The sequence below is a fragment of the Anomaloglossus baeobatrachus genome, chromosome 1 (genome assembly GCF_048569485.1).
Source record: "Anomaloglossus baeobatrachus isolate aAnoBae1 chromosome 1, aAnoBae1.hap1, whole genome shotgun sequence".
NCBI classification, from domain to species: Eukaryota; Metazoa; Chordata; class Amphibia; order Anura; family Aromobatidae; genus Anomaloglossus; species Anomaloglossus baeobatrachus.
Genome location: NC_134353.1, coordinates 881173046 through 881187260, shown reverse-complemented (window position 1 = coordinate 881187260; position 14215 = coordinate 881173046). Strand labels below are relative to the sequence as shown.

The 14215-nt window shown below is 48.1% G+C and overlaps 1 protein-coding gene across 2 annotated transcripts in view; it reads right to left on the bottom strand.

Annotated features, from left to right (window-relative positions):
* Positions 1 to 14215, bottom strand: part of DHX29 (DExH-box helicase 29) — a 164782-nt gene that overhangs the window by 128601 nt on the left and 21966 nt on the right. For both annotated transcript variants that reach the window (XM_075326514.1, XM_075326506.1), the window contains exon 7: positions 10097 to 10237. In XM_075326514.1, the coding sequence (XP_075182629.1) occupies positions 10097 to 10237 (141 nt within the window). The remainder of the gene's footprint in view (positions 1 to 10096; positions 10238 to 14215) is intronic.

Here is a 14215-nt window from a genome sequence, read left to right as displayed (position 1 = left end):
GGAAATGTAGATTCTGAGTGCTCTCACCAGATCTAGCAAACGTAAGTCCTTTTCATACCGGTGAACCGGATGAGGACAAAAAGAAGGCAAGGAAATATCCTGATTAAGATGAAAAGAGGATACGACCTTAGGAAGAAACTCCGGAATGGGGCGCAGCACAACCTTGTCCTGGTGGAACACCAGGAAGGGAGCCTTGGATGACAGAGCTGCCAGCTCAGACACTCGCCGAAGCGATGTGATGGCAACAAGAAACGCCACTTTCTGCGACAGCCGAGAAAAGGAAACTTCCTTCAGAGGCTCGAAGGGCGGCTTCTGGAGAGCAACTAGTACCCTGTTCAGATCCCATGGATCTAACGGTCGCTTGTACGGGGGCACAATATGACAGACCCCCTGCAGGAACGTGCACACCTTAGGAAGACGTGCTAGACGCTTCTGAAAAAACACGGATAGTGCCGAAACTTGCCCTTTAAGGGAGCTGAGCGACAAGCCCTTTTCTACCCCGATTGCAGGAAAGAAAGAAACTTGGGTAATGCAAATGGCCAGGGAGACACTCCCTGGGCCAAGCACCAGGATAAGAAAATCTTCCACGTTCTGTGGTAGATCTTAGCAGAATTCGACTTTCTAGCTTGTCTCATTGTGGCAACCACTCCTTGAGATAATCCTGCAGATGCTAGGATCCAGGACTCAATGGCCACACAGTCAGGTTCAGGGCCGCAGAATTCTGATGGAAAAACGGCCCTTGGGACAGTAAGTCTGGTCGGTCTGGCAGTGACCACGGTCGACCGATCGTGAGATGCCACAGATCCGGATACCACGACCTCCTCGGCCAGTCTGGAGCGACGAGTATGACGCGGCTGCACTCGGATCTGATCTTGCGTAGCACTCTGGGCAAGAGCGCCAGAGGCGGAAACACGTAAGGGAGCTGAAACTGCGACCAATCTTGAACCAAGGCGTCTGCCGCCAGAGCTCTTTGATCGCGCGACCTCGCCATGAATGCCGGGACCTTGTTGTTGTGCCGGGATGCCATTAGGTCGACGTCCGGCACTCCCCAGCGGCGACAGATTTCCTGAAACACGTCCGGGTGAAGGGACCATTCCCCTGCGTCCATGCCCTGGCGACTGAGGAAGTCTGCTTCCCAGTTTTCTACGCCTGGGATGTGAACCGCGGATATGGTGGATGCTCTGTCCTCCACCCACATTAGAATGCGCCGGACTTCTTGGAAGGCTTGCCGACTGCGCGTCCCTCCTTGGTGGTTGATGTATGCCACCGCTGTGGAGTTGTCCGATTGGATTCGGATCTGCTTTCCTTCCAGCCACTGCTGGAAGGCCAGTAGGGCAAGATACACTGCTCTGATTTCCAGAACATTGATCTGAAGGGTGGACTCCTGCGGAGTCCACGTCCCCTGAGCCCTGTGGTGGAGAAACACTGCTCCCCACCCCGACAGACTCGCATCTGTCGTAACTACTGCCCAGGATGGGGGCAGAAAGGATCTTCCCTGAGATAATGAGGTGGGAAGGAGCCACCATTGTAGAGAGTCCCTGGCCGTCTGGGAAAGCGAGACTTTCCTGTCCAGGGACGTTGACTTCCCGTCCCATTGGCGGAGAATGTCCCATTGAAGTGGGCGCAGATGAAACTGCGCAAAGGGAACTGCTTCCATGGCTGCCACCATCTTCCCTAGGAAATGCATGAGGCGCCGCAAGGGATGCAACTGGCCCTGCAGAAGAGATTGCACCCCTGTCTGCAGTGACCGCTGCTTGTCCAGCGGAAGCTTCACTATCGCTGCTAGAGTATGAAACTCCATGCCAAGATACGTTAGTGACTGAGTCGGTGATAGGATCGACTTTGGAAAGTTGATGATCCATCCGAAAGACTGTAGAGTCTCCAGCGTAGCATTCAGGCTGTGCTGACATGCCTCCTGAGAGGGAGCTTTGACCAATAAGTCGTCTAGGTAAGGGATCACCGAGTGTCCCTGAGAGTGCAAGACTGCTACCACCGCCGCCATGACCTTGGTGAAGACCCGTGGGGCTGTCGCCAGACCAAATGGAAGAGCTACGAACTGAAAATGGTCGTCTCCTATCACAAAACGTAGAAAACGTTGATGTTCTGTAGCAATTGGCACGTGGAGATAAGCATCTTTGATGTCTATTGAGGCAAGGAAGTCTCCTCTGGACATTGAGGCAATGACAGAGCGGAGGGTTTCCATCCGGAACCTCCTGGCGTGCACATGTTTGTTGAGCCGTTTTAGGTCCAGAACAGGACGGAACGAGCCGTCCTTTTTTGGAACCACAAAGAGATTGGAGTAAAACCCTTGCCCTTGTTCCTGAGGAGGGACTGGGATAACCACTCCTTCCGCTTTTAGGGAATCCACCGCCTGCAGCAGAGCATCTGCTCGGTCTGGATGTGGGGAGGTTCTGAAGAACCGAGCTGGAGGACGAGAATTGAACTCGATTCTGTACCCGCGAGACAAAATGTCCGTCACCCACCGGTCTTTGACCTGTGACATCCAAATGCCGGAAAAGCGGGAGAGCCTGCCCCCGACCGGCGATGCGGAGGGGGGGGGCTGGAAGTCATGAGGTAGCCGCTTTGGAAGCGGTACCTCCATTTGCTTTCTTGGGGCGCGTGTGAGCCCGCCACGAATCTGAGTTTCTTTGCGTCCTCTGAGTCCCTTTGGACGAGGTAAATGGTGTCTTGCCCGAACCTCGAAAGGACTGAAACCTCTGCTGCCACTTTTTCTGCTGAGGTTTGGTTGTTCTGGGTTGTGGTAAAGAGGAGTCTTTACCCTTGGACTGCTTAATGATGTCAGCCAATGGCTCGCCAAACAGTCTATCTCTAGATAAAGGCAAACTGGTTAAACATTTTTTGGAACCAGCATCTGCTTTCCAGTCCTTTAACCACAAGGCTCTGCGCAAAACTACCGAATTGGCGGACGCCATTGAGGTGCGACTCGTAGATTCTAGGACAGCATTGATAGCATAGGTCGCAAACGCCGACATCTGCGTGGTAAGATGCGCCACTTGCGGCACTGCTGGATGCATGATAGCATCCACTTTTGCTAACCCAGCTGAAATAGCTTGGAGTGCCCATACGGCTGCGAATGCCGGAGCAAACGACGCGCCGATAGCTTCATAGACAGATTTTAACCAAAGGTCCATCTGTCTGTCATTGGCATCTTTAAGTGAAGCGCCATCCTCCACTGCAACTATGGATCTAGCTGCAAGTTTGGAAATCGGGGGGTCTACCTTTGGACACTGTGTCCAGCGCTTGACCACCTCAGGGGGGAAAGGGAAACGCGTATCTTTAGATCGTTTAGAGAAACGCCTTTCTGGGTGAGCGTCGTGCTTCTGGATTGATTCTCTGAAGTCAGCGTGATCCAACAAAGCACTCAATTTACGCTTGGGATAAAGGAAACGAAACTTCTCCTGCTCCGCAGCCGCCTCTTCTGCTGAAGGGGCTGGGGGAGAAATATCCAACAGCCTATTGATGGCTGAGATAAGGTCGTTTACCATGGCATCCCCATCAGGGGTATCCAGGTTGAGAGGGGTTCCAGGAATGGATTCCTGATCACTCTCATCAGACACATCACAGGGAGACTGATTGCGCTGAGACCCTGAGCAGTGTGAAGACGTCGAGGGTCTTTCCCAGCGAGCTCGCTTAGGGTGGCTGGGGCCATCATCTGAGTCATAATCCTCGGCCTGTGAAGCCGGGGACTCCCCTGTGGGCTGGATTAATTCCAAGTGAGGGGGACCTGAGGACAGAGGCCTCGCCGTGCCCAGAGACTGAGCCCCATGCATAGATTGCAAGGTTTCAAGGATTTTTGCCATAGAGACAGACATATTATCTGCAAAAACTGCAAAGTCCGTCCCTGTCACCGGGGCAGAACTTACAAGCGTCTCAGCCTGGGTGACTACCTCTCCTGACTCCGGCTGGCGAAGCAGCACCGGGTCGGAGCATTGCACACAATGGGGGTCATCGGAGCCTGCTGGTAGATTAGCCCCACATGCAGCACACGCAGTATACACAGCCCTAGCCTTGGCCGCCTTGCGTTTTGAGGATGACATGTTGCTGCTTCCACAGAGTGATCTGGGAGAGCAGCCAGAAGCGCACCTCACAGTGCAAGTAATACAATAACTATATATCTGTACCCAGTACACTGATACACAGTGAGGCACTAGAGGGACCAGCACAGAAAAATCGCTTACCGCCCGCTTAAAAAGCGGGTGTGTGGTCGCCAGATAGCCCCTAGTCCAGGTCTCCCAGAGCCTTGCGTCCTTCCTCCAGCCAGACTGCATGTAATGGCTGCCGGCGTCCTGAGAGGAAGGGGGGCGGGCCCTGGGCGTTCCTGGCTAAGAGCGGGAAGCCTGCTTCCCTCTGTGCCAAGTGAGAGGGCTGGAGCATGTAAAACAGGCTCCAGCCCTCGTCGCTGCTAGCGAACAGCGTCTCTCCCCTACCCTGAATGACAGGGTGGGGGCGGGAACGAAACGGAGCTGCCGGCGTCCTAGGCCCAAAAAGCCGGGGACTAAATTTATAACCGCCGCCGCCGTAAAAGCGCGGACGGCGGATCCCCGGCGCACCACAAGTCACAGCAGCGCCGCCCGGTCCAGAGGGGGTCGGCGCTGCGTTCCCAAACACAAACAATCCCCCAGTAATCTGTAGGGACACTAACTCCAACATTGCGGTCCCCGGCGCACTACAACACCCAGCCAGCCCGGAGTGTGTCTGTGCCTGCCGGGGACACGGAGTACCTGTATGATGCAGGGCCTGTCCCTGATCGTACTCCTGCTCCGTCTCCATCAGGTTCTAATGGGTCTGTGGATGGAGCCCGGCATCAGAGCTGAGAGGCCGGCAGGATCCCACTTCCACAGAGCCCTACAAGGGGATGTGGAAGGAAAACAGCATGTCAGGCTCCAGCCCTGTACCAGCAATAGGTACCTCAACCTTACAACACCATCCAGGGGTGAGAAGGGAGCATGCTGGGGACACTATATGTGTCCTCTTTTCTTCCATCCGAAACAGTCAGCAGCTGCTGCTGACTAAAATCTGTGGAGCTATGCATGGAATGTCTGACCTCCTTCGCACACAAAGCTAAAACTGGAGAACCCGTGATACCACGGGGGGGTATAGCCAGAGGGGGAGGGGCCTTGCACTTTTAATGTAGTGCTTTGTGTGGCCTCCAGAGGGCAGTAGCTATACCCCAATCGTCTGGGTCTCCCAATAGAGCGCTGAAGAAAAGTGGAGCTATGCGTGGATGTGTTGCCTCCTTCGCACAAAGCACAAAACTGGTGAGCCAGTGATCCCACTGGGGGTGTATAGCCAGAAGGGGAGGGGCCTTACACTTTTAAGTGTAATACTTTGTGTGGCCTCCAGAGGCAATAGCTATACACCCAATTGTCTGGGTCTCCCAATTAGGAGCGAAAAAGAAAACACGGAGAGCGCCGATACCTGGCCCTTGAGAGAGCCGAGGGACAAACCCTTGTCCATTCCAGATTGTAGGAATGAAAGGAATGTGGGTAAGGCAAACGGCCATGGAGGAAAACCGTTATCAGCGCACCAGGATAGGAAGATTTGCCAAGACCTGTAATAGATCTTGCCGGACGTTGGCTTCCTGGCCTGTCTCATGGTGGCAATGACATCCTGAGATAACCCCGAAGACGCTAGGAGCCAGGACTCAATGGCCACACAGTCAGGTTGAGGGCCACAGAATTCAGATGGAAAAACTGGCCTTGTGACAGCAAGTCTGGGCGGTCTGGAAGTGCCCACGGTTGACCCACCGTGAGATGCCACAGATCCGGATACCACGACCACCTCGGCCAGTCTGGAGCGACGAGAATGGCGCGACGGCAGTCTCCGACATAACTAGTATGTGAATGCATGAGTGGATGTGTGCCTCCTTCCACACAAAGCATAAAACTGAGGAGCCCGTGGTCCACGGGAAGGTGTATAGGCAGAGGGGAGGGGTTACACTTTTTAAAGTGTAATACTTTGTGTGGCCTCCAGAGGCAGAAGCTATACACCCAATTGTCTGGGTCTCCCAATGGAGCGACAAAGAAATATACATATTGTGGTAGATCGGCTCACTTGGCTGCTAAACGAGCTAGACACAGGAATGGTTTTCGTTTAACTCTTCCACTGGTTTATTAAGACTTCATAAACCAGGACAAATTAAAACAAACCATCACAGCTTTTCCGGCATAAAGAAGACAGATAGCTCTTAAAGGGAACCCACCACCAGGCTTTAGTATAAGTTGGGACCTTACGGGTCGGGTCCCCAGTGATGATTCCTCCTCCTGCCTTGCCTACTTTTCGGTATTTAAATTTTGCAGCACCGCCGCCATTACTGCTGTTGGCGGTGCGTGCACATCGCTATTGTGACGTTGTTTTCAATAAATCGGTGAAGGAATCAGCACATGCCAAACAAGGATTATTCTGCAATCAAGCCTCGGATTTATCAGCTAAAGGTATCATTTTAATCAGCATCCTAGCACCAATACGACACAGCCTCTAGTTTTAGGGCAAAAACCTGGTGGTTGGTTCCCTTTAAAAGTCTTTCCAATGCAGGGTCCGCCCGCTCAGGAAAAGGACCAGTTCCTTCAGTATGAACACAAATCTAGGAGGTCTGCTCACCTCCATACACAGACTGAGTAAATCCAGAGACCTTCATTTTACCTCCTGGACAACACCATAGGGTCGAGATATGTGAACAGCCGTCCCACCCAACTTTTCAGCTGTTCACAAACTGGGCCCTTCACATGGCCGATTAACCCTCTCAACATCTAACATGTTGGACAATTTTTCTAGATTCACATCACTGAGGCTGACAACCTCCTCGAAACATATCTCCACTCCAGGATTTCACCAGTGATCATTTTACAATGTACAGTTAGGTCCAGAAATATTTGGACAGTGACACAATTTTCGCGAGTTGGGCTCTGCATGCCACCACATTGGATTTGAAATGAAACCTCTACAACAGAATTCAAATGCAGATTGTAACGTTTAATTTGAAGGTTTGAACAAAAATATCTGATAGAAATTGTAGGAATTGTACACATTTCTTTACAAACACTCCACATTTTAGGAGGTCAAAAGTAATTGGACAAATAAACCAAACCCAAACAAAATATTTTTATTTTCAATATTTTGTTGCGAATCCTTTGGAGGCAATCACTGCCTTAAGTCTGGAACCCATGGACATCACCAAACGCTGGGTTTCCTCCTTCTTAATGCTTTGCCAGGCCTTTACAGCCACAGCCTTCAGGTCTTGCTTGTTTGTGGGTCTTTCCGTCTTAAGTCTGGATTTGAGCAAGTGAAATGCATGCTCAATTGGGTTAAGATCTGGTGATTGACTTGGCCATTGCAGAATGTTCCACTTTTTTGCACTCATGAACTCCTGGGTAGCTTTGGCTGTATGCTTGGGGTCATTGTCCATCTGTACTATGAAGCGCCGTCCGATCAACTTTGCGGCATTTGGCTGAATCTGGGCTGAAAGTATATCCCGGTACACTTCAGAATTCATCCGGCTACTCTTGTCTGCTGTTATGTCATGAATAAACACAAGTGACCCAGTGCCATTGAAAGCCATGCATGCCTTGGATCATGTGCCGTTCCCTTTCTTCTCCAAACTTTTTTCTTCCCATCATTCTGGTACAGGTTGATCTTTGTCTCATCTGTCCATAGAATACTTTTCCAGAACTGAGCTGGCTTCATGAGGTGTTTTTCAGCAAATTTAACTCTGGCCTGTCTATTTTTGGAATTGATGAATGGTTTGCATCTAGATGTGAACCCTTTGTATTTACTTTCATGGAGTCTTCTCTTACTGTTGACTTAGAGACAGATACACCTACTTCACTGAGAGTGTTCTGGACTTCAGTTGATGTTGTGAACGGGTTCTTCACCAAAGAAAGTATGCGGCGATCATCCACCACTGTTGTCATCTGTGGACGCCCAGGCCTTTTTGAGTTCCCAAGCTCCCCAGTCAATTCCTTTTTTCTCAGAATGTACCCGACTGTTGATTTTGCTACTCCAAGCATGTCTGCTATCTCTGATGGATTTTTTCTTTTTTTTCAGCCTCAGGATGTTCTGCTTCACCTCAATTGAGAGTTCCTTAGACCGCATGTTGTCTGGTCACAGCAACAGCTTCCAAATGCAAAACCACACACCTGTAATCAACCCCAGACCTTTTAACTACTTCATTGATTACAGGTTAACGAGGGAGACGCCTTCAGAGTTAATTGCAGCCCTTAGAGTCCCTTGTCCAATTACTTTTGGTCCCTTGAAAAAAAGGAGGCTATGCATTACAGAGCTATGATTCCTAAACCCTTTCTCCGATTTGGATGTGAAAACTCTCATATTGCAGCTGGGAGTGTGCACTTTCAGCCCATATTATAATTGTATTTCTGAACATGTTTTTGTAAACAGCTAAAATAACAAAACTTGTGTCACTGTCCAAATATTTCTGGACCTAACTGTACATATAACTTTTTTTTTGTATAGAAATCAGGAGCTTCACTGTGAGACGGGATCTAGAGACAAGGGAGGGGATACCTGTCCTGAAAGCCTCAGAACCCTTCTTTGCAGGATGAAGTTGGAAGATGATTATCAGACGTCCTGATCGCTGTCTGCCGGGTGGCTGAAAGGAATCTCGTCCGTCTTCCCTCTCTGCACCATTAGACTCTGGTGGATGAACGTGCAGGGGTGTGGTGGAAAGGACCACAACACCTGGGAACCCCCAAACACTCTTGATGCTATAGGGGTTTACGGCCCTGCCTCGTAGATGAAAGAGGATACAGTAGTGACACAACCCCACACTGTGCTCTTGGTCTGTGGGGGGGGGGGAAATCACATAGTGACACAACCCCACACTGTGCTCTCGGTCTGTAGGGGGATCACATAGTGACACAACCGCACATTGTGCTCTCGGTCTGTAGGGGGATCACATAGTGACACAACTCCACACTGTGCTCTCGGTCTGTAGGGGGGGGGGGGAAATCACATAGTGACACAACCCCACACTGTGCTCTCGGTCTGTAGGATCATCACAGAGTGACAAAACTCCACATTGTGCTCTCGGTCTGTAGGGGGATCACATAGTGACACAACTCCACACTGTGCTCTCGGTCTGTAGGGGGATCTCAGAGTGACACAACCCCACACTGTGCTCTCGGTCTGTAGGGGGATCTCAGAGTGACACAACCCCACACTGTGCTCTCGGTCTGTAGGGGGGAGGGGGGAAATCACATAGTGACACAACCCCACACTGTGCTCTCGGTCTGTAGGGGGATCACATAGTGACACAACCCCACACTGTGCTCTCGGTCTGTAGGGGGATCACATAGTGACACAACCCCACACTGTGCTCTCGGTCTGTAGGGGATCACATAGTGACACAACCCCACACTGTGCTCTCGGTCTGTAGGATCATCACAGAGTGACACAACCCCACACTGTGCTCTCGGTCTGTAGGGGGATCTCAGAGTGACACAACCCCACACTGTGCTCTCGGTCTGTAGGGGGGGGGAAATCACATAGTGACACAACCCCACACTGTGCTCTCGGTCTGTAGGGGGATCACAGAGTGACACAACCCCACACTGTGCTCTCGGTCTGTAGGATCGTCACAGAGTGACACAACCCCACACTGTGCTCTCGGTCTGTAGGGGGATCACATAGTGACACAACCCCACACTGTGCTCTCGGTCTGTAGGGGGATCATAGAGTGACACAACCCCACATTGTGCACTCGGTCTGTAGGGGGATCACATAGTGACAAAACTCCACTCTGTTGCCCAAACACAAGACATATTTGAAAGAAAGAGGAAAATTGTTAATAAAAAAACAACAAATTTAAGATGGAAAACGGGGCTGAGTGCAGCCACATATCTGCCTCCTACGGACCAGCTTGGCTCCAGTCGGTGGGTGTATACAACTGAAGAGGAGCTAACTTTTTTAAGCTAGTGTCACAGCCTAGTGGCGGCAGCATACACCCATGGTTTCCCATGACCCTCAATGAAACGATAGAGATAAAGTCTATTAATGCAATGATAAAGCCTCAACTACATCTACCTGTTCCCGCCACCATGCGATGTATGTGGACACTTACCGGGTCAAACTTCTCCATCTCGGGGTCTTTCTTAGGATCCAGCTCCTCCTTCTCCTCCTCCTCCTCCTCATCACTCCCCTGCTCCGCATACCGCAGAATCCACTCTTTCATGCTCAGTTCCTTCTCTTTATCATTACTGGCCTGCAATACATAAATGAGAAGAATCACTTATATCACAACTTATGTGTGAAGCAATCTGGCAAGATATATTACGGATACCGGAGATAAAAAGTGATTTTTATCATTTTACTTTATGAATTTACTTAGGGACAAAATGTAGAATTGGAGGAGGAAGGTTGAACTAGATGGACCTAGGTCTTTTTTCAACCTAAGTAACTATGTAATTATGTAATTTACATGTCCCATTCCTTTCCACACACAGATATAATTTTATATATAAGAAAAATAAAAAAAAAAATAAAAAAAAAAAAAAAAAAATGAAAAAAGAAGGCAGCGCTCCAAAATATGCAAAACAAAATTTACTTGAATGACATGGCGGCAGAAGAGAATTTGGTGATGGAAACACCTGCCACTGGGATCGCAACATATACATGAGGTTATCACAGATTAAACAGCAGCGATTGGGGCTTTTCTCTGGTCGCTGTTCTTAGAGGCAGGAGATTGCATTATGACACAGCTGGCCCCCCGCCATATGTGGGGCAGCTCAGGTCCTGAAGCAGCTCCATAGACCCCATACAACACAGAATTTACTATTACCTCCGATGTTGGACTATATGGGAGATGTATACGGTTTATTCATGCTACAAGCGGCTGTGGGCTGCACGAATTCTGTTACTTATGTGTAAAAGGGAACAAGGCAACATATAGCCATGACCCCTACAATATGTATTACAAAGCGTCTTAGGCTGCTTTCACACATCCGGTTTTTGCTGAGCGGCACAATATGGCGCTTTGCAGAAAAAACGCAACCGTTTTTTTTTTGCCGCCGGTTGCGTTTTTCCCTGCATAGACTTGCATTAGCGCCGTATTCTGCCGCATGGCCTTGCGTTGCGTACGTTTTTTGCCGGATGCGGCATATTAGCCCATGCGGCGGCCGAATGGAACGTTGCCTGGCACGTTTTTTGGTGTGGCAAAAAAAACGCATCGCACCGGATCCGGCGCGATTCACAATGCAAGCCTATGGACGCCGGATGCGGTTTTTTGCACTGCGCATGCTCAGTAGCAAGCCGCATCCGTCAAAAACCAGACGGGCCGCATGGAAAAACCTATGCAACGGATCCGTTTTTTTCGTCGCATCCGTTGCATATGTTTTTGAGCCGGATTGTGCCGCTCATATGTTTTTGAACCGGATGTGTGAAAGCAGCCTTAAGATAAAAACTTTTTTTTTTTTACCTTTTCCAACAATTTTCTTGCTCTATGACTTAAAGGGGTTATCCACTACTTTAACATTGATGGTCTATCCGTAGGATATGTCATCAATGTCAGATCGGTCGGGGTTTGACACCCCGCACCTCGTCGATCAAGTTCTCTCGGGGGCAGCAGGAAATGATCAGTTCTGGAGCTGCTCCGTTTCCTGATAGCGGCGAACTGCACATCTGCCTCCCATTAAAATCAATAGTAGGCGGCTATGCACCACCGCCGTGACCATTATCAGAAGACGGGGAACTGAGCATTTCCAGCTGCCGAGAATAGCTGATCGGCATGGGTGTGTGGGGTCGTACCCCGACCGATCAGACATTGATGACCTATCTTAATGATAGACCATCAATGTTAACCCCTTAACGGCCGCTGGCAGTAAAATTACGTCCTAAATGTCATAATGTTACTGCCCGCGGTCCTCCGGCGGCAGCATGTCGCGATTGGCGCACATCTCAGCTGATTTTCACAGCTGAGATGTGTGCCTGCTAAGCACGAGCAGAATCGTTATCTGCTCGGGCCGATTAACCCCTTAAATGGCGCTGTCAATACGTGACAGCTCCATTATAAGCGCGATCGCGGTAAACTTTTACTTACCGCCCGATACCGGAAGTCACGTGAAGCGATCACGTGACTTCCGATAGTTGTCATGGTAGCACAGGGTCATGTCATGACTCCTGTACTACACATGACTTGCTTTCACTTTCGCTGTGCCAGCGGCACAGCAAAAGTGAAAGAGAGCGTATCTGATGTTTACAGCTGTGTAGCTGTGATCAGCAGATACTGCAGAGCGATCGGATTGCTGATCGCAATAGCCCCTTAGGGGGACTAGTAAAATTAAAAAAAAAAAAAGTTAAAAAAAAGTTTTAAACAATTAAAAAAAAACAAAAAAAAACTAAAAGTTCAAATCACCCCCCCATTCGCCCCATTGAAAAGTCAAGGGTTAAAAAAATAAAAATATACACACATTAGGTATCGCCGCGTTCAGAAACGCCCGAACTATCAAAATATAAAATCAATTAATCTGGTCAGTATACGGCGTAGCGGCAAAAAAATTCCAAACGCCAAAACGACGTTTTTTTTGTCGCCACAACCTTTGCGCAAAATGTAATAAGAGGCGATCAAAACATAGCATCTGCGCAAAAATGGTACCATTAAAAACGTCAGCTCGAGACGCAAAAAATAAGCAGTCACTGAGCCATAGAGCCCGAAAAATGAGAACGCTACGGGTCACGGAATATGGCATAAAACGTGCGCCACTTTTTTCGATTTTTTTTAACCCCTTATATAAAAGTAAACCTATACATGTTTCGTGTCTACGACGTCGCACTGACCTGAGGCATCACACCTACACATCAGTTTTACCATATAGTGAACACAGTGAATAAAATATCTCAAAAACCATAGTGCTATCGCACTTTTTTTGCAATTTTTCTTCATTTGGAATTTTTTTGCCCTTTTCAAGTACACTACATGGTAAAACTGATGGTTTCATTTAAAAGTACAGCTCGTTCCGCAAAAAATGAGCCCTCACATGACCATATTGACTGAAAAATAAAAGTTACATCTCTGAGAAAAAGAATGGCGAAAAAAACAAACGGAAAGTGAAAAATCGGCCGGTCGTGAAGGGGTTAAAGTAGTGGACAGCCCCTTTAACCCCTTAATGACCAGACCAAATTTTGCAATTCTGACCAGTGTCACTTCATGAGGTTATAACTCTGGAACGCTTCAACGGATCCCGGTGATTCTGAGATTGTTTTTTTGTCACATATTGGACTTCATGTTAGTACCAAATTTAGGACAATATTTTTTGCATTTATTTATGAAAAAAATTGAATTTTGGCAAAAATTTTGAAAATTTAGCAATTTTCAACTTTTGAATTTTTATATCGTTAAACCAGATATTTCTGTGACACAAAATAGTTAATAAATAACATTTCCCACTTGTCTACTTTACATCAGCACAATTTTGGAAACAAAAATTTTTTTTGTTAGGAAGTTAGAGGGGTTCAACGTTTATCAGCGATTTCTCATTTTTACATCAAAATTTACAAAACCATTTTTTTAGGGACCACATCACATTTGAAGTGACTTCAATAGGCCTAGATGACAGAAAATACCCAAAAGTGACACCATTCTAAAAACTGCACCCCCCAAAGTACTCAAAACCACATTCAAAAAGTTTATTAACCCTTCAGGTGCTTCACATGAACAAAAGCAATGTGGAATCAAAAAAAGCAAAAATTAAATTTTACCTTAAAATGTTGCTCTAACCCAAATTTATTCAATTTTAGAAGAAATAACACAACAAAATGGACCCCAAAACCTGTTCCCCACTTTCTTATGAGCGCGCCGATACCCTACATGTGGTCAGAAACCTCTGTTTGGACAAATGGGAGGGCTCGGAACAGAAGGAGCAATATTTGAATTTTGGAAAGCAAATTTGGCTGAAATAGATTGCGGGCACCATGTTGCATTTACAGGTCGTTAAGGTACCTAAACAGAAGAAACCCCTCACAAATGACACCATTTTGGAAACTAGACCCCTCAAGGCTTCTATCTAGGGGTATAGTGAGCATTTTAGATCCACAGGTACTTCACAGATTTTGTTAACATTACGTTGTCATATTGAAAATTTTAATAATTTTCTGAAAAATGTTGCTTTAGCATCAATTTTCTCACTTTTTCAAGAGGTAATTCCAAAAATTTGACCTCAAGGTTTTTTAACCACTTTTTTATGAG